The sequence below is a fragment of the Chiloscyllium plagiosum genome, unplaced genomic scaffold (genome assembly GCF_037043375.1).
Source record: "Chiloscyllium plagiosum isolate Xiang-an unplaced genomic scaffold, Cpla_swu_hap1 HiC_scaffold_24, whole genome shotgun sequence".
In the NCBI taxonomy this organism is placed as follows: domain Eukaryota; kingdom Metazoa; phylum Chordata; class Chondrichthyes; order Orectolobiformes; family Hemiscylliidae; genus Chiloscyllium; species Chiloscyllium plagiosum.
In genome coordinates this window covers 1,268,128-1,286,047 of record NW_028270162.1, presented here as the reverse complement: position 1 = coordinate 1,286,047, position 17,920 = coordinate 1,268,128, and the positions used below count along the sequence as shown (strand labels likewise).

The window sequence follows — 17,920 nt, the reverse complement described above, 5'->3', positions numbered from 1 at the left end:
AAACCTGTTGGACTATAACCTGGTGTTGTGTGATTTTTAACTTTGTCCACCCCAGTCCAACACTGGCACATCCAAATCATGTCTCTCTCAGACGGTAGTGGAACTGTGGAACTTTTTGCTGTAGAGACATGTAAAGGCTGGGTCATGAAAAAATATTCATGGCTATGATCAGGGAATCAGTTATGGGCAAAAGGCAGGTAGGTGGTGTAGAGAGGATTATCAGATCAGTCATAATCATTGAGTGACAGAGCAGACTCAGTGGGATGAATGGCGTATTTCTAATCGTAAATCTCATTGTCTTATGGCTTTACAGTCTCTATAGTCCTGGTTGGGTGTAACACTCACATAAATAACAGCTAGTAGTGTTAAGGTATTCTTCCCTTTCCTTTGTAACCTGATCAAGACCAACATCTTTATTTAAAAGGAGGAACTCAGCTTCTGCAAGACAAAGTGTTTCAGAAGCCAAACGCACACTTCAAGTATGGAAGGACTCATACTTTGATATCCGTGCTAAAATTGAAGCTTCTGGAAGAGATCAGCGATGGGAATTTGATCGAAAAAGACTATTTGAGAATACAGATTACATGATTAACATCTGTCAAAATATTTATGAAATCTTACAGGTATGCAAGTGAAAGAAAAGTGTCTTCTTATGTTCTGATTTAGGTGAAATTGTTTTGGTTTTTAAGGAATATCCTTTTTTGAAAATATTATTGTTATTTAGAGTCTGAGAGTTATAGAACTGTACAGCACGGAAACAGACCCTTCATCCAACACGTCCATGCCGACCAGATATCCTAAATTAATCTCGACCCATTTGTCAGCATTTGGTCCATATCCTTCTAAACCCTTCCTATTCATATAGCCATCCAGATGCCTTTTAATATTGTAATTGTACCAGCCTCCACCACTTCCTCTGGCAACTCGTTCCATGTATGTGCCACTATCTGTGTGAAAACGTTTCTCCTTAGGTTTCTTTTAAATCTTGCCCCTCTCACCTTAAACCTATGTCCCCTAGTTTTGGACTCCCCCATCCTAGGGAAGAGACTTTGTCTATTTATCCTATCCATGCCCCTCATGATTTTATAAACCTCTATAAGGTCACCCCTAAGCCTCTGATGCTCCAAGGAAAATAGACACAGCCTATTCAGCCTCTCTCTACAGCTCAAACCCTCCCACCCTGGCAGTAGTTTAGTGGGTGATTACAATACCTACTGGTCAACTCTTTTTGGTCGAGAGCATGATGTAGTGTGGTCTTTTCTTTCCTGATTTGTTCATGGAATGTGAACATAAGAACTAGGAGCAGGAGTAAGCTGTCTGGCCCTTCGAGCCTGCTCCACCATTCAATAAGATCATGGCTGACCTTTTTGTGGACTCAGATCCACTCTCCCGCGCTTTCACCGTCTCCCGTATTTCCTTTATTGCTAAAGAAAAATCTACCTTAGCTTTAAAAGCATTTACTGAAGTAGCGTCAACTACTTCACTGGGCAAGGAGTTCCATAGATTAACAACCCTCTCAGTAAAGAAGTTCCTTCTCAATTCAGTCCAAAATCTGCTCCCTCTAATTTTGAGGCTATGCCCTCTTGTCCTAACTTCACCTGCCAGTGGAAACATCCTCTCAACTTCTATCTTATCTATTCTCTTAACAAGTTTATATGTTTCTATAACATCCCCTGAATTGCAATTAATATAATCCCAGTCTACTCGGTCTCTCCTCATAAGCCAACCCTCTCAACTCCAGAATAAACCTAGTGAACCTCCTCTGCACTCCCTCCAGCGCCAGTACATCCTTTCTGAAATATTTATGACTCGCCCATCCAAATTGTCCAGAGGGCAGCTGAGAGTAATGTGAGTCTGGAGTCACATGTAGGCCAGGTAAAGTTGGCAGATTTCTTCCCTAGAGGACATTAGTGAACTACATTTTGCCAGAGCGGCGAGGAGAAAAGGAGTGGTGAAGCGAGGGCTGCCGGGAAGGGTGAGTTTACCCACATTAAAAGGGACTTACCTCGGGAGTTGGGCCTCCATTTGCTGAGAGGTGCGAGGGAGGAGCGAAGGACTTCTGGGAAGTCATATATTTGTGTGGTTGCGTTACCTGAAACACTACTCGGGTAGTGTCTCCCACCCATCCCCCTCTAACCAAAAAAAAAGGTTCTGTGCACCAGATTGGGAAGGTAACAAATTTATTTTTTATTACTTATTTTTCAACAGTCTCTTTGGGAATTTAGAATAGTGCGAATGGAGGTTAGGGCAGTTGAATGTTCCTCCTGCAGAATGTGGGAGGTAAGGGTCACCACTAGTGTCCCTGCTGACTACATCTGTGGGAAGTGCACCCAACTCCAGTTCCTCGAAAACCGCGATAGGGAGCTGGAGCTGGATGAACTTCGGGAGGCAGAGGGGGTTATTGAGAGGAGTTACAGGGAGGTAGTCACTCCCCAGGTACAAGAAAAAGGCAGATGGGTTACAATCAGGGGACGGAAAGGGAACCGACGGGCAGTGCAGGGATCCCCTGTGGCCATTCCCCTCAACAATAAATATACTATTTTGGATACTGTTGGGGAGGACAACTTACTAGGGGAAAGCAGTATGGCACAAGGCTCTGGCACAGAGTCTGTCCCTGCTGCTCAGAAAGGATGGAGAAAGAGGAGCAGAGCATTAGTCATTGGGGACTCCATAGTTAGGGGGACAGATTGGAGGTTCTGTGGGGACGAGAGAGACTCACAGTTGGTGTGTTGCCTCCCAGGTGCCTGGGTTCGTGATGTCTCTGATCGTGTTTTTGGGATCCTTAAGGGGGAGGGGGAGCAGTCCCAAGTTGTGGTCCACATAGGCACCAACGACATAGGTAGGAAGAGAGATGGGGATTCAAGGCAGAAATTTAGGGAGCTAGGATGGAAGCTTAGAGCTAGGCCAAACAGAGTTGTTGTCTCTGGTTTGTTGCCCGTGTCATGTGCTAGTGAGGCGAGGGATAGGGAGAGAGAGGAGTTGAACACGTGGCTACAGGATGGTGCAGAGGGAGGGTTTTGGATTCTTGGATAATTGGGGCTCTTTCTAGGGTAGGTGGGACCTCTACAAGCAGGATGGTCTTCATCTGAACCAGAGGGGTACCAATATCCTGGGGGGGAAATTCACTAAGGCTATTGGGGTGGGTTTAAACTAATCCAGCAGGGGGATGGGAACCAAAATTGTAGTTCGAGTATAGAAAAGGTTGAGAGTAGGGAGGAACAAAATCAAGGTTTAGGGACGCAAAATGGCACCGGCAAGCAAGAAGTTGGTTGGAAGTGTGTCCACTTCAATGTCAGGAGCATCCGGAATAAGGTGGGTGAACTTGCAGCATGGATTGGTACCTGGGACTTCGATGTTGTGGCCATTTCGGAGACATGGATAGAGCAGGGACAGGAATGGTTGTTGCAGGTTCCAGGATTTAGATGTTTCAGTAAGAACAGAGAAGATGGTAAAAGAGGGGGAGGCGTGGCATTGTTGGTCAAGGACAGTATTACAGTTGCAGAAAGGATGTTTGGGGACTCGTCAACTGAGGTAGTATGGGCTGAGGTTGGAAACAGGAAAGGAGAGGTCACCCTGTTGGGAGTTTTCTATAGGCCTCCAAATAGTTCTAGAGATGTAGAGGAGAGGATAGCAAAGATGATTCTCGATAGGAGTGAGAGAGACAGGGTAGTTGTGATGGGGGACTTCAACTTTCCAAATATTGACTGGGAACACTATAGTACTATAGATGGGTCAGTTTTTGTCCATTATATGTGCAGGAGGGCTTCCTGACGCAATATGTAGACAGGCCAACAAGGGGCAAAGCCACATTAGATTTGGTACTGGGTAATGAGGCCAGCCAGGTGTTAGACTTGGAAGTAGGTGAGCACTTTGGTGATAGCGATCACAATTCTGTTATGTTTACTTTAGTGATAGGAAGGGATAGGTGTATACAACTGGGCAAGAGTTACAGCTGGGGGAAAGGCAATTACGATGCGATTAGGCAAGATTTAGGAAGCATAGGATGGGGAAGGAAACTGCAGGGGATGGGCACATTAGAAATGTGGAGCTTATTCAAGGAAAAGCTCCTGAGTGTCCTAGATAAATATGTACCTGTCAGGCAGGGAGGAAACTGTAGAGCGCGGGAGCCGTGGTTTACGAAGGAAGTAAAATCTCTGGTCAAGAGGAAGAAGAAGGCTTATGATAGGATGAGATGTGAAGGCTTAGTTAGGGCGCTTGAGGGTTACAAGGTAGCCAGGAAAGACCTAAAGAGAGAACTCAGAAGAGCCAGGAGGAGACATGAGAAGTTGTTGATGGATAGGATCAGGATAAACCCTACGGCTTTCTATAGGTATTTAAGGAATAAAAGAATGACAAGAGTAAGATTAGGGCCAATCAAGGATAGTAGTGGGAAGTTGTGTGTGGAGTCAGAGGAGATAGGGGAAGCACGAAATGAGTATTTTTCAACAGTATTCACTCTAGAAAATGACAATGTTGTCGAGGAGAATACTGAGATACAGGCTACTAGACTAGGTGGGATTGAGGTTCACATGGAAGAGGTATTAGAAATCCTGCAGAGTGTGAAAATAGATAAGTCCCCTGGGCCAGATGGAATTTAGAGCTGAAAAATGTGTTGCTGGAAAAGCGCAGCAGGTCAGGCAGCATCCAAGGAGCAGGAGAATCGACGTTTCGGTCATAAGCCCTTCTTCAGGAATGAGAAAGGTGTACCAAGCAGGCTAAGATAAAAGGTAGGGAGGACGGACTTGGGGGAGGGGCGTTGGGAATGCGATAGGTGGAAGGAGGTTATGGTGAGGGTGATAGGCTGGAGAGGGAGTGGAGGCGGAGAGGTCGGGAAGAAGATTGCAGGTCAAGAAGGCGGTGCTGAGTCCGAGGGTTGGGACTGAGATAAGGTGGGGGGAGGGGAAATGAGGAAGCTGGAGAAATCTGCATTCATCCCTTGTGGTTGGAAGGTTCCTAGACAGAAGCTGTCTCAGTCCCAACCCTCGGACTCAGCACTGCCTTCTTGACCTGCAATCTTCTTCCTGACCTCTCTGCCCCCACCCCCTCTCCGGCCTATCACCCTCACCTTAACCTCCTTCCACCTATCGCATTCCCAACGCCCCTCTTCCAAGTCCCTCCTCCCTACCTTTTATCTTAGCCTGCTTGGCACACCTTCCTCTTTCCTGAAGAAGGGCTTTTGACCGAAACGTCGATTCTCCTGCTCCTTGGATGCTGCCTGACCTGCTGCGCTTTTCCAGCAACACATTTTTCAGCTCTGATCTCCAGCATCTGCAGTGCTCACTTTCTCCCGGATGGGATTTATCCTAGGATCCTCTGGGAAGCCAGGGAGGAGATTGCCGAGCCTTTGGCATTGATCTTTAAATAGTGCCAGAAGACTGGAGGATACAAATGTGGTTCCCCTGTTCAAGAAGGGGAGGAGAGACAACCCAGGTAATTATAGACCAGTGAGTCTTACTTCAGTTGTTGGTAAAGTGTTGGAAAAGGTTATAAGAGATAGGATTTATAATCATTTAGAAAAGAATAATTTGATTAGGGATAGTCAGCACGGTTTTGTGAAAGGTAGGTCGTGCCTCACAAACCTTATTGAGTTCTTTGAGAAAGTGACCAAACAGGTAGATGAGAGTAAACCAGTTGGTGTATATGGAATTCAGCAAGGCATTTGATAAGGTTCCCCACAGTAGGCTATTGTACAAAATGCGTAGGAATGGGATTGTGGGAGATATAGCAGTTTGGATCAGTATTTGGCTTGCTTGAAGAAGACAGAGAGTGGTGGTTGATGGGAAATGTTCATCCTGGAGTCCACTTACTAGTGATGTACTGCAAGGGTCAGTGTTGGGTCCACTGCTGTTCGTCATTTTTATAAATTACCTGGATGAGGGCGTAGAAGGGTGGGTTAGTAAATTTGCAGATGACACTAAGGTTGGTGGAGTTGTGGGTAGTGTTGAAGCATGTTATAGGTTATAGAGAGACATAGATAAGCTGCGCAGCTGGGCTGAGAGGTGGCAAATGGAGTTTAATGCAAACAAGTGTGAAGTGATTCACTTTGGTCGGAGTAACCGGAATGCAAGGTACTGGGCTAATGGTAAGATTCTTGGCAGTGTAGATGAGCAGAGAGATCTTGCTGTCCAGATACACAGATCCTTGAAAGTTGCCACCCAGGTTGACAGGGTTATTAAGAAGGCATACAGTGTTTCAGCTTTTATTAATAGAGGGATTGAGTTCTAGAACTATGAGGTTGTACAGGCTGCAGTTGTACAAAACTCTGGTGCGGCTGCACTTGGAGTATTGTGTACAGTTCTGGTCACCGCATTATAAGAAGGATGTGGAAGCTTTGGAAAGGGTGCAGAGGAGATTTACTAGGATGTTGCCTGATATGGAGGGAAGGTCTTACGAGGAAAGGCTGAGGGACTTGAGGCTGTTTTCGTTGGAGAGAAGAAGGTTGAAAAGTGGCTTAATAGAGACATATAAGATAATCAGAGGGTTAGATAGAGTGGACAGGGAGAGCCTTTTTCCAAGTATGGTGACGGCAAGCATGAGGGGGCACTGCTTTAAATTGTGGGATGATAGATATAGGACAGATGTCAGAGAGTAGTAAGGGTATGGAATGCTTTACCTGCAACGGTGGTAGATTCACCAACTTTAAGTACATTTAAGTCGTCATTGGACAATCATATGGATGTACATGGAATAGTGTAGGTTAGATGGGCTTCAGATTGGTATGACAGGTCGGCGCAACATTGAGGGCCGAAGGGCCTGTACTGCGCTGTAATGTTCTATGTTCTACGTACATGGGTTTTTATTGCAATCAACAGTAGTTACATGGTCACCATTAGATTAGCTTTTCTAAATTCCAGAATTTTTGAATTAAAGTTTACCATCTGCCATGATAGGATTTGAACCAATGCGCCCAGAACACTAACTTGGTAGTTCATAAATTACTTGTCCACCAACATTACCACTAAGCAACTGCGTCCCCAGATACAATGTACAATGGAGGTAGGGGCCAACATTTACAGCCATGATATAGTCCATTTCAAAATCATACACTATGTCCTTATTTTTAAATATTTGTGTTATAATTCTCTGTGCTTATCATCTAGACTAACAATTGTTTATAAGTATCTCAGACCCATTATTGTTGTTGTGTCAGTGCCTTGCAGTGCAATGTCACTGGTTAGAGACTGTAATTATAAATGAAAGATTTACAAAGGCGGGTAGGATCAAGGATAACCCCAAGGCCTTTTATGCGAATGTGAGAAACATGAGAATGACGAGAACGAGGGTAGGTCCGATCAAGGACAGTAGTGGGAGACTGTGTATTGAGTCGGAAGAGATAGGAGAGGTCTTGAATGAGTACTTCTCTTCAGTATTTACAAATGAGAGGGACCATATTGTTGAAGAGGAGAGTATGAAACAGACTGGTAAGCTAGAGGAGATACTTGTTAGGAAGAAAGATGTGTTGGGCATTTTGAAAAACTTAAGGATAGACAAGTCCCCCGGGCCTGACAGGATATATCCTAGGATTATGTGGGAAGGAAGAGAGGAAATTGCAGAGCCGTTGGCAATGATCTTTTCGTCTTCACTGTCAACGGGGTTGGTACCAGGGGACTGGAGAGTGGCGAATGTTGTGCCCCTGTTCAAAAAAGGGAATAGGGATAACCCCGAGAATTACAGGCCAGTTGGTCTTACTTCGGTGGTAGGCACAGTAATGGAAAGGGTACTGAGGGATAGGATTTATGAGTATCTGGAAAGACACTGCTTGATTAGGTACAGCCAGCACGGATTTGTGAGTGGTAGGTCTTGCCTTACAAGTCTTATTGAATTCTTTGAGGAGGTGACCAAGCATGTGGATGAGGGTAGAGCAGTGGATGCAGTGTACATGGATTTTAGTAAGGCATTTGATAAGGTTCCCCATGGCAGGCTTATGCGGAAAGTCAGGAGGCATGGGATAGTGGGAAGTTCGGCCAGTTGGATAGAGAACTGGCTAACCGGTCGAAGTCAGAGAGTGGTGGTAGATGGTAAATATTCAGCCTGGAGCCCAGTTACAAGTGGAGTTCCACAGGGATCAGTTCTGGGTCCTCTGCTGTTTGTAAGTTTTATTAATGACTTGGAAGAGGGAGTCGAAGGGTGGGTCAGTAAATTTGCAGACGATACGAAGATTGGTGGAGTTGTGGATAGTGAGGAGGGCTGTTGTCGGCTGCAAAGGGACTTAGATATGATGCAGAGCTGGGCTGAGGAGTGGCAGATGGAGTTCAACCCTGTCAAGTGTGAGGTTGTCCATTTTGGAAGGACAAATAAGAATGCGGAATACAGGATTAACGATAGAGTTCTTAGTAAGGTGGAGGAGCAGAGGGATCTTGGGGTCTATGTTCATAGATCTTTGAAAGTTGCCACTCATGTGGATAGAGCTTGTAAGAAGGCCTATGGTGTATTAGCATTCATTAGCAGAGGGATTGAATTCAAGAGTCGTTGAAGTGATGTTGCAGCTTTACAGGACCTTGGTAAGGCCACATTTGGAGTACTGTGTGCAGTTCTGGTCGCCTCATTTTAGGAAAGATGTGGAAGCTTTGGAGAGGGTGCAGAGGAGATTTACCAGGATGTTGCCTGGAATGGAGAATAGGTCGTACGAGGATAGGTTGAGAATGCTAGGCCTTTTCTCATTGGAACGGCGAAGGATGAGTGGTGACTTGATTGAGGTTTATAAGATGATCAGGGGAATAGACAGAGTAGACAATCAGAGACTTTTTTCCCCGGGTACAACAGAGTATTACAAGGGGACATAAATTTAAGGTGAAGGTGGAAGGTATAGGGGGGAAATATCAGGGGTAGATTCTTTACCCAGAGAGTGGTGGGAGCATGGAATGCGCTGCCTGTGGGAGTGGCAGAGTCAGAATCATTGGTGACCTTTAAGCGGCAATTGGATAGGTACATGGATAGGTGCTTAAGCGAGGACAAATGTTAAGCACAACATTGTGGGCCGAAGGGCCTGTTCTGTGCTATATTGTTCTATGTTCTTAAAGACAGTATTTGATTCTAAATAAAGAGAGGGATATATAAGTTAAAGATGATCTGTATGCAAGAGCTTTAATGCATTACTCCCAATTTCCTACAAATTGTTCATAAAGACAGAAACATTATTGTTGGTCATGAATAATATACTATTATGTGTAACATAAGCCTGTTCATTTAATATCACAAAATCGAAAATAATTAAATAGGCAAACCTGATTGGAAGCTAATTGTTATACAAGTTCAAGTTTAATGTTCAGAAATATTTGTATACTGTCAATGCCTTCCTTGGGGAGAAAAATAGTGAGAGATTTCTTTCCTTTTTCTGTACATTTTTTGTCGAATGTTGTGGCAGTTTGGTCAGGTATTAGAGTGGAGAGGAGTATGGAATGATCTGGACCACCATTTCTTGTTAACGGTATCTATAGCCCAAAAAGAAATACTTTCATTGCATACATTAGGATAATATCACCAAGGCACACGGTCATAATTAACAATACAATGAAGGCTTTGTTTCTTTTGGGCTCTCGAAACCATCTCCTTCTATCCTATGCAAACTCATTCTTTCAAACATGCTCTTCTATGAGAAAGAACAATTGTGACATGTCACATTGTGATCTACAAGGGAAGGAGTGAATAAGAATTGTCAATAATCTGACAATTTATAAGGGAAAGGACACTTAGCTGTACCTCTGTATTCTTATCTAGTACGTCATTTCCTCCAGAACTTCCTAATTCACTAAATATAGCTTCTTTCGCACCTTCCCCTTCCTGGCTATTTTCAATGCAACATTGTTGACTATGCCTTCAGTATCCTAAACTTCACACCCTCTCAAATTTGCCAGGGCCACCTATGTCTTTTAATATTGTACTTAAAATATATTATTTGTGATCAAGCATTTGATCAGCCCTCCTAAATTCTTTGACTCATCATGCACCATGCACCTCTCCGTGATGTTCTTTGAGGCATTTTTCAGCATTAAATGGACAATATAAATTCAGGTTGTCCTTGCCAGGAATGAGCACGGTCAATGTATGAAATGGTCTTGTTCTGTTTTGTAGATTTCTTTGATAACCTTCTTGGCTTGCTTACTTTTTCAGTGCTGTTTAACAAGTCTGGTGAAAACGAAACAAAACTTACACATCTTTGCTTCACTTGAAAACATTAGCATGACAATCCACAGTTTGCTGCTGCCACCCTGACTCTTTCATCTTTCTGAATTGAAACAATAAACATTGTAACTGTTTGTTAGCGTAGATAAGTATCTGCTGCAGTAAGTATTTTAAAGATATAGAACATAGAACATTACAGCGCAGTACAGGCCTTGGGCCCTCGATGTTGCACCACCCTGTGAAACCAATCTGAAGCCCATCTAACCTACACTATTACATTCTTGACCGTATGCCTATCCAGTGATCATTTAAATACCCATAAAGTTGACCTACAACTGTTGTAGGCAGTGCGTTCCATGCCCCTACTACTCTCTGCCATCTGTCCTATATTTCACCCCTCAATTTAAAGTTATGTACCCTTGTACTAGCCATCACCATCTGTGGAAAAAGGCTCTCACTGTCTACTCTAACTAACCCCCTGATTATCTTATATATCTCAATTAAGTCACCTCTCAACCTTCTTCTCTCTAACGAAAACAGCCTCAAGTCCCTCAATCTTTCCTCGTAAGATCTTGCCTCCATACCAGGCAATATCCTAGTAAATCTCCTTTGAACCCTTTCTAAAGCTTCCACATCCTTCCTATAATGCAGTGACTAGAACTGTACTAAATACTCAAAGTGCAGCTGCACCAGAGTTTTGTACAGCTGCAGCATCACCTCATTGTTCCAAAACATTATCCCTCTATTAATAAAAGCTAACACACTGTATCCCTTCTTGACAGCCCTATCAACTGGGTGACAATTTCAGGGATCTATATACATGGACACTGAGATCTCTCTGCTCATCTACTCTACCAAGAATCTTACCATTTGCCCAGTAGTCTGCATTCTTCCAAAGTGAATCACTTCACACTTTTTTGCATTAAACTCCATTTTCTACCCCTCAGCCCAGCTCTGCGGCTTATCTATATCTCTCTGTAACCTACAACATCCTTCAGCACTATCCACAACTCTACTGACCTTAGTGTCATCGTAAATTTACTGACAAATCCTTCTTCATCCTCATCCAGGTCATTTATAAAAATGACAAATAGCAGTGGATCCAAAACAGATCCTTGCAGTATACCACTAGTAACTGAACCCCAAGATGATCATTTCCCACCAACCACCCTTTGTCTTCTTTCAGCCAGCCAATTTCTGATCCAAACCATTAAATTTCCCTCAATTCCTTAGCTTCATATTTTGTGCAATAGCCTACCATAGGGAAACTTATCAAACCTCTGACTGAATTCCATACACACCACATCAATGGCTTTACCTTCATCCACCTGTTTGGTCAGCTTCTCATAGAACTCAGTAAGATTTGTGAGGCACGACCTACCCTTCGCTATAAGGGATAGTGTTGACTATCCCTAATCAACTTATTCCTATTGAGATGATTATAAGTCCTATCTCTTATAACCTTTACCCACATCCGAAGTAAGGTTGTCTCTACTCCCCTTCTTGAACAAGGGAACAACATTTGCTGTCCTCCAGTCTTCTGGACAAAGTAAACAAAGATGACATAAAGATCAAAGCCAAAGGCTTGGCAATCTCCAACCTGGCTTCTCAGAGAATCCTAGGATAAATCCCATCCGGCCCAGGGGATTTATCTATTTTCAGACTTTCCAGAATTGCTTCCTCCTTGTACACCTCAATCCCATCCAGTCTAGTAGGCTATTTCTCAGTATTGTCCTTGACAACATTGTCTTTTTCCAATATGAATACTGACGAAAAATATTCATTTCCCACTTCCCCTATCTCCTCTGACTCCACGCAAAACTTCTCACTACTGTCCTTAATTGGCCCTAATCTTACTCTAGTCATTCTTTTATCCCTTATATACCTATAGAAAGCTTTAGTGTTTTCCCTGATCCTATCCGCCAACAATATCTCATGCCCCTCTGGCTCGTCTTAGCTCTTTTTAGGTCTTTCCTGGCTACCTTGTAACTCTTGAGCACCCTAACTGAGCCTTCACATCTTATCCTAACATAAGTCTTCTTCTTCCTCTCGACAAGAGATTCAACTTCCTTAGTAAACCACTGCTCTTGTGCTTGACAACCTCCTCCTTGTCTGACAGGTACAGACTTATCAAGGAGACACAGTAGCTGTTCCTTGACTGAGCTCCACATTTCTATTGTGCCCATCTCCTGAAGTTTCCTTCTGCATCCTAAATCTTGTCTAATTACATCATAATTGCCTTTCCCCCAGTTGTAGCTCTTGCCCTCCAGTGTATACCTATCCCTTTCCATTGCTAAAGTAAACATAACTGAATTGTGATCGCTATCACCAAAGTGCTCACCTATCTCTAACTCTAACACCTGGCTGGGTTCATTACCCAGTACCAAATCTAACGTGGCCTCGCCCCATGTTGGCCTGTCTACACACTGTGTCAGAAAACCCTCCCACACACAATGGACAAAAGCTGACCCATTTAAAGTACTTGAACTATAGTGTTCCCAGTCAATATTTGGGAAGTTGAAGTCCCCCATAACAACCACCCTGTCATTCTTGCTCCTATCGGGAATCACTTTTGCTATCCTTTCCTCTACATGCCTGGAACAATTCGGAGGCCTATAGAAAACTCCCAACAGGGTGACCTCTCCTTTCCTGTTTCTAATCTCAGCCTGCACTACCTCAGTTCACGAGTCCTCAAACATCCTTTCTGCAGCCGTAATACTGTCCTTGACTAACAATACCACCTTCTTTGTTCTTACTGAAACATCTAAATCCTGGAACCTGCAACAACCATTCCTGTCCCTGCTCTACCCATGTTTCTCAAATAGCCACAACATTGAAATCCCTGGTACCAACCCATGCTTCAGGTTCACCCACCTTATTCCGAATGCTTCTGGTGATGAAATAGATACACTTCAAATCAACTTCTTGCTTGCCGGTGCCCTCTTATGATTCTGAAACCTTATTTCGGACCTCCCTAATCTCGATCTCTTGTGCACTTGAACTACAGTTTGGGTTCCCATCCCCCCTGCTGAATTAGCTTAAACCCACCCAAAGAGCATTAGCAAATTTCACACCCCAGGATATTGGTACCCCTCTGGTTTAGGTGAAGACCACCCTGTTTGTAGAGGTCCAAAACACCCCAGAAAGAGCCCCAATTATCCAGGAATCCAAAACCCTCCCTCCTGCACCATCCCTCTAGCCATCTGTTCAACCCCTGTCTCTTCCTCTTCCACGCCTCGCTAGCACATGACATGGGCAACAAACCAGAGATAGCAACTCTGTTTGTTTTAGTTCTAAGCTTCCACCCTAGCTCCCTTGAATTTCTGCCTTAAATCCCCATCTCTCGTCCTACCAATGTTGCTGATGCCTATATGCTCTCCCTCCTCCGCAAGGATCCCAAAAACATGATCAGAGACATCACAAATCCTGGCACCTAGGAGGCAACACACCAACCGTGCGTCTTTCACATTCCCACAGAACCTCCTGTCTGTTCCCCTAACTATGCAGTCCCTGATGACTAATGCTCTGCTCTTTATCCCCCTTCCTTTCTGAGCAACAGGGACAGAGTCTGTGCCAGTGACCTGTGCCCCATTGCTTACTCCTGGTAAGTTGCTCCCCCTAATAATGTCCAAAATAGTATGCTTGTTGTTGAGGGCAATGGCCACAGGGGATCCCTGTATTGTTTGCCAGTTCCTTTTCCGTCCCCTGATGGTAATACATCTGCCTTTCTCTTATACCTGAGGAGTGACTACCTCCCTGTAACTCCTCTCAGTAACCCCCTCTGCCTCCTGAATGATCCAAAGTTCATCCAGCTCCAGTTCCCTAACGCGATTTTTGAGGAGCTGAAATTGGGTGCACCTAACGCAGATGCAGTTGGCAGGGATACTGGTGGTGACCCTTATCTCCCACATTCTATAGGAGGAATATTCAACTGCCCTAACCTCCATTCCCACTATTCTAAATTCCCAATAAATTTAGCTTACAGAAGGCCTACTGAAAACTAAAAGAGAGGAAAAAAAGAGACTAGTCATCTTACCAGAGCAGTGTTTTTTTCGTTAGAGGAGGAGGATGGGTGGGAGACCTTCCTGATTAGTGTTTCAGGTAAAGCAACAGCCCAAATATAAAGCCTCACTTATCCAGCAGGCCCGTGTCCACTCCTGCTCAGCGTGCACTTTCCCTATACATGAGGTAAGTTTTTACACTTTACCCCTACCTTCCCTTCAGGCCTCTAATCCTCGCTGTCGCTCCTCCCATTGCAACTGCTGCCAAGAAAATGAAAGCGAAGTGAATGTTACAGGCTAGGACAGCTTTTATTGCCTGTCTCTAATTGCTGTGGAATTTGAACAAAACTTATGGGATGGGTTAGGATTTAAAAAGCTGAAAATGGATGAGATGTCTTGATGGTAAAGAAGTGCCTGGAGGTACGTGGTACCGCAATTTAATAAAAGTGGTAAGGAGAAGCCAAGGAACTATAGACAGGTGAGCTTGACATCAGTGGTGGGCAAATTGTTGGAGTGAATCCTGAGGGACAGGATTTTATTTGGAAAGGTAAGGACTGATTAGGGATAGTCAACATGGCTTTGTGCTTGGGAAATCATGTCTCACAAACTTGATTGAGTTTTTTGAAGAAGTAACAAACAGGATTGATGAGGGCAGGATGCGGACGTGATCTATATGGACTTCAGTAAGGCATTCGACAAAGTTCCCCAAGGGACGCAGGTTAGCAAGGTTAGATTTCATGGCAGACAGGGAGAAATAGCCATTTGGATACAGAACTGGCTCAAAGGTAGAAGACAGAGGGTGGTGGTGGAGGATTGCTTTTCAGACTGGAGGCCTGTGACGAGTGGAGTGCCACAAGAATCGGTACTGGGTCCACTACTTTTCATCATTTATATAAATGATTTGGATGTGAACCTAAGAGGTATAGTAAGTAAGTTTGCAGATGACACCAAAATTGGAAGTGTAGTAGACAGCAAAGAAGGTTACCTCAGAGTACAATGGGATCTTGTTCAGATGGGCCAGCGGGCTGAGGAGTGGCAGATGGAGTTTAATTTAGATAAATGTGAGGTGCTGCATTTTGGGATAGCAAATCTTAGCAGGACTTGTACACTTAACGGTACGGTCCTAGGGAGTGTTGCTGAACAAAGAGACCTTGGAGTGCAGGTTTATAGCTCCTTGAAAGTGGAGTTGCAGGTAGATAGGAAAGCATTTGGTATGCTTTTCTTTATTGGTCAGAGTATTGAGTACAGGAGTTGGGAGGTCATGTTGCAGCTGTACAGGATGTTGGTTTGGCCACTTTTAGAATATTGCGTGGAATTCTGGTCTCCTTCCTATCAGAAGGATGTTGTGAAATTTGAAAGGGTTCAGAAAAGATTTACAAGGACGTTGCTTTTTCCTGGAGCATCGGAGGCTGAGGGGTGACCTTATTGAGGTTTATAAAATCATGACGGGCATGAATAGGATAAATTGACAAAGTCTCTTCCCTGGGATGGGGGAGTCTAGAACTAGAGGGCATAGGTTTAGGGTCAGAGGAGAAATATATAAAAGAGACCTAAAGGACAACGTTTTCATGCAGAGGGTGGTGCGTGTATGGAATGGGTTGCCAGACGAAGTGGTGGAGGCTGGTACAATTGCAACATTTAAAAGGCATCTTGATGGGTATATGAATAGGAAGACTTTAGATGGATATGGGCCAAGTGCTGGCAAATGGGACTAGAATAAGTTAGGATATCTGGTTAGCATGGACGAGTTCAACCGACTGTTTCCATACTGCACACTCTGTGACTCAGGGGAGCTGATAAAACATACCCATGAGAAAACCAATGGCAGGCCAGTAAACAGCTGCAGGATTGCCATAAACAAACAGTGGAAAGGAATGACTGGAAAGTCACAATAAAACATATGTAGTATTTGTATTTTTAAAAATGAGAAGCCATAAAATCTAACAGTTAAATTAATTATAGTGTGGAAACAGGCCCTTCAGCCCAACAAGTCCACACCGACCTGCCGAAGCACAACCCACCCTGACCCATTCTCCTACATTTACCCCTTCACCTAACACTACAGGCAATTTAGCATGGCCAATTCACCTAACCTGCACATTTTTGGATGGTGGGAGGAAACTGGAGGAAGCCGGAGCAAACCCACACAGACACGAGGAGAATGTGCAAACTCCACACAGAAAGTCACCTGAGGTAGGAATTGAACCTGGGTCTCTGAGGCAGCAGTGCTAACCACTGTGCCACCGTGCTGCCTAATATAAGGAAGATGTGAGAAGTCGTGTATATAGTCTTGCATACCTATTCAGTCAGTTAATAAAATTATGGCTGACTCTCAACTTCACTGTCCTGACCTATGCCTAAATTGCTCCATTTCCTTAGAAATTCACATTCTACATTACATCAGAAATTATAATCGGAAAAAAAAGACACAAAAAGTATCTTTAGACTACAACAAGAATTATTATTGTACAGACACATACATGCAGGTTTATTTTAGATACAGGATAATATACAGTTACTCTGCAGATGCAAAACATATGTAATAAAAACTGAAAAAAACTGGATGCTATAAATCAGAGACCAAAGCAGAAATTGCTGGAAAAGCTTAGGCGGTCTGGCAGCATCTGGGGAGAGAAGTTAGGTTTAGCATTTCGGTTTCAGTGACCCTTCCTCAGTTCTGAAACATTAACTCTGATTTCTCTCCACAGATTCTGCCAGACCTACTGCGCTTTTTCAGCAATTGCTGTTTTTGTCATAACATATGTATTTGTTTGAAACTCTGCAGCATATATTCGTGGTAGCTGTGCCACCCCAGAGTTTGTAACGCTGCTTCTTGTTCACCTTTTGTACATTCTCATTGGTGCAAATTTAGTAAGTCATGAATAGGTAATAAGTGGAAATTTTATTGTCATGAAGAAATTTCTTTTTCTGTTAATCATTATAAACATCAGAGCAACACAGATTAAATAAAGAAAATCACATTATGATCTTGTTAAATCAACAGATACGAGAAGAATTTTACAACATATTTGGACCAGAACTAAAGGCTGTAACTGGAGACCCTAAGCGGATTGATGATGTAGTAAAAAGGGTTAATGACCTGGTTGTACCTATTGTGCAGTTATCCTTTGATTTGTTTAACATTCGTCACAGCCAAATGTGGAAGGTTGTTATGGAGGATTTTGACACACAGGTTCAGGTATAGTAATATTGAAAATATGTTTAATGATTGAATTGTTTCAACTTTTTAATATTGAAATCTGCTTCATATTTAAAAACTCTCACAAAGAGGAATATTGGTGTGCAGAAATAGGTAATTTTGCTGCTTATTTTTCAACTTGTTATCGAATATTTCTAGGCCATATTTTATTTCCAGGTGAAGGATCTGCACTGACAACTTTTATCATTTAAATCATGCAAATAGTCTTTCAAGGAAGTGGAAAATAGTAATGGACCGTATGCTGGGATCGCATGAGTTTCTATGAAAAACATTGCTCAGGTGACCCAATCTGCTTTGAATTTTATTGGTGTCAAAAGGAAAGGTCATAGATCTTTCATTGATACCATTTCCAGATTTTGCATCAGTATTTACTGTGGAAAAGGATATGGAAAATACAGAATGTGGGGAAATAGATGGTGACACCTTGCAAAATGTCCATATTACAGAGGAGGAAGTGTGGATGTCTTGAAACACATAAAGGTGGATAAATCCACAGGACCTGATCAGGTGTACCCTAGAGTTCCGTGGGAAGCTAGAGAAATGATTGCAGGGCCTCTTGCTGAGATATTTGTAAGAC

At 43.4% G+C, this 17,920-nt stretch overlaps 1 protein-coding gene across 2 annotated transcripts in view; it reads left to right on the top strand.

Moving 5' to 3' along the window:
* The window catches only part of dnah10 (dynein axonemal heavy chain 10), a 380,504-nt gene that overhangs the window by 49,525 nt on the left and 313,059 nt on the right, over nucleotides 1–17,920 (top strand). For both annotated transcript variants that reach the window (XM_087999811.1, XM_087999812.1), the window contains exons 10-11: nucleotides 425–623; nucleotides 17,128–17,322. In XM_087999811.1, coding sequence (XP_087855937.1) covers nucleotides 425–623; nucleotides 17,128–17,322 — 394 coding nt within the window. The remainder of the gene's footprint in view (nucleotides 1–424; nucleotides 624–17,127; nucleotides 17,323–17,920) is intronic.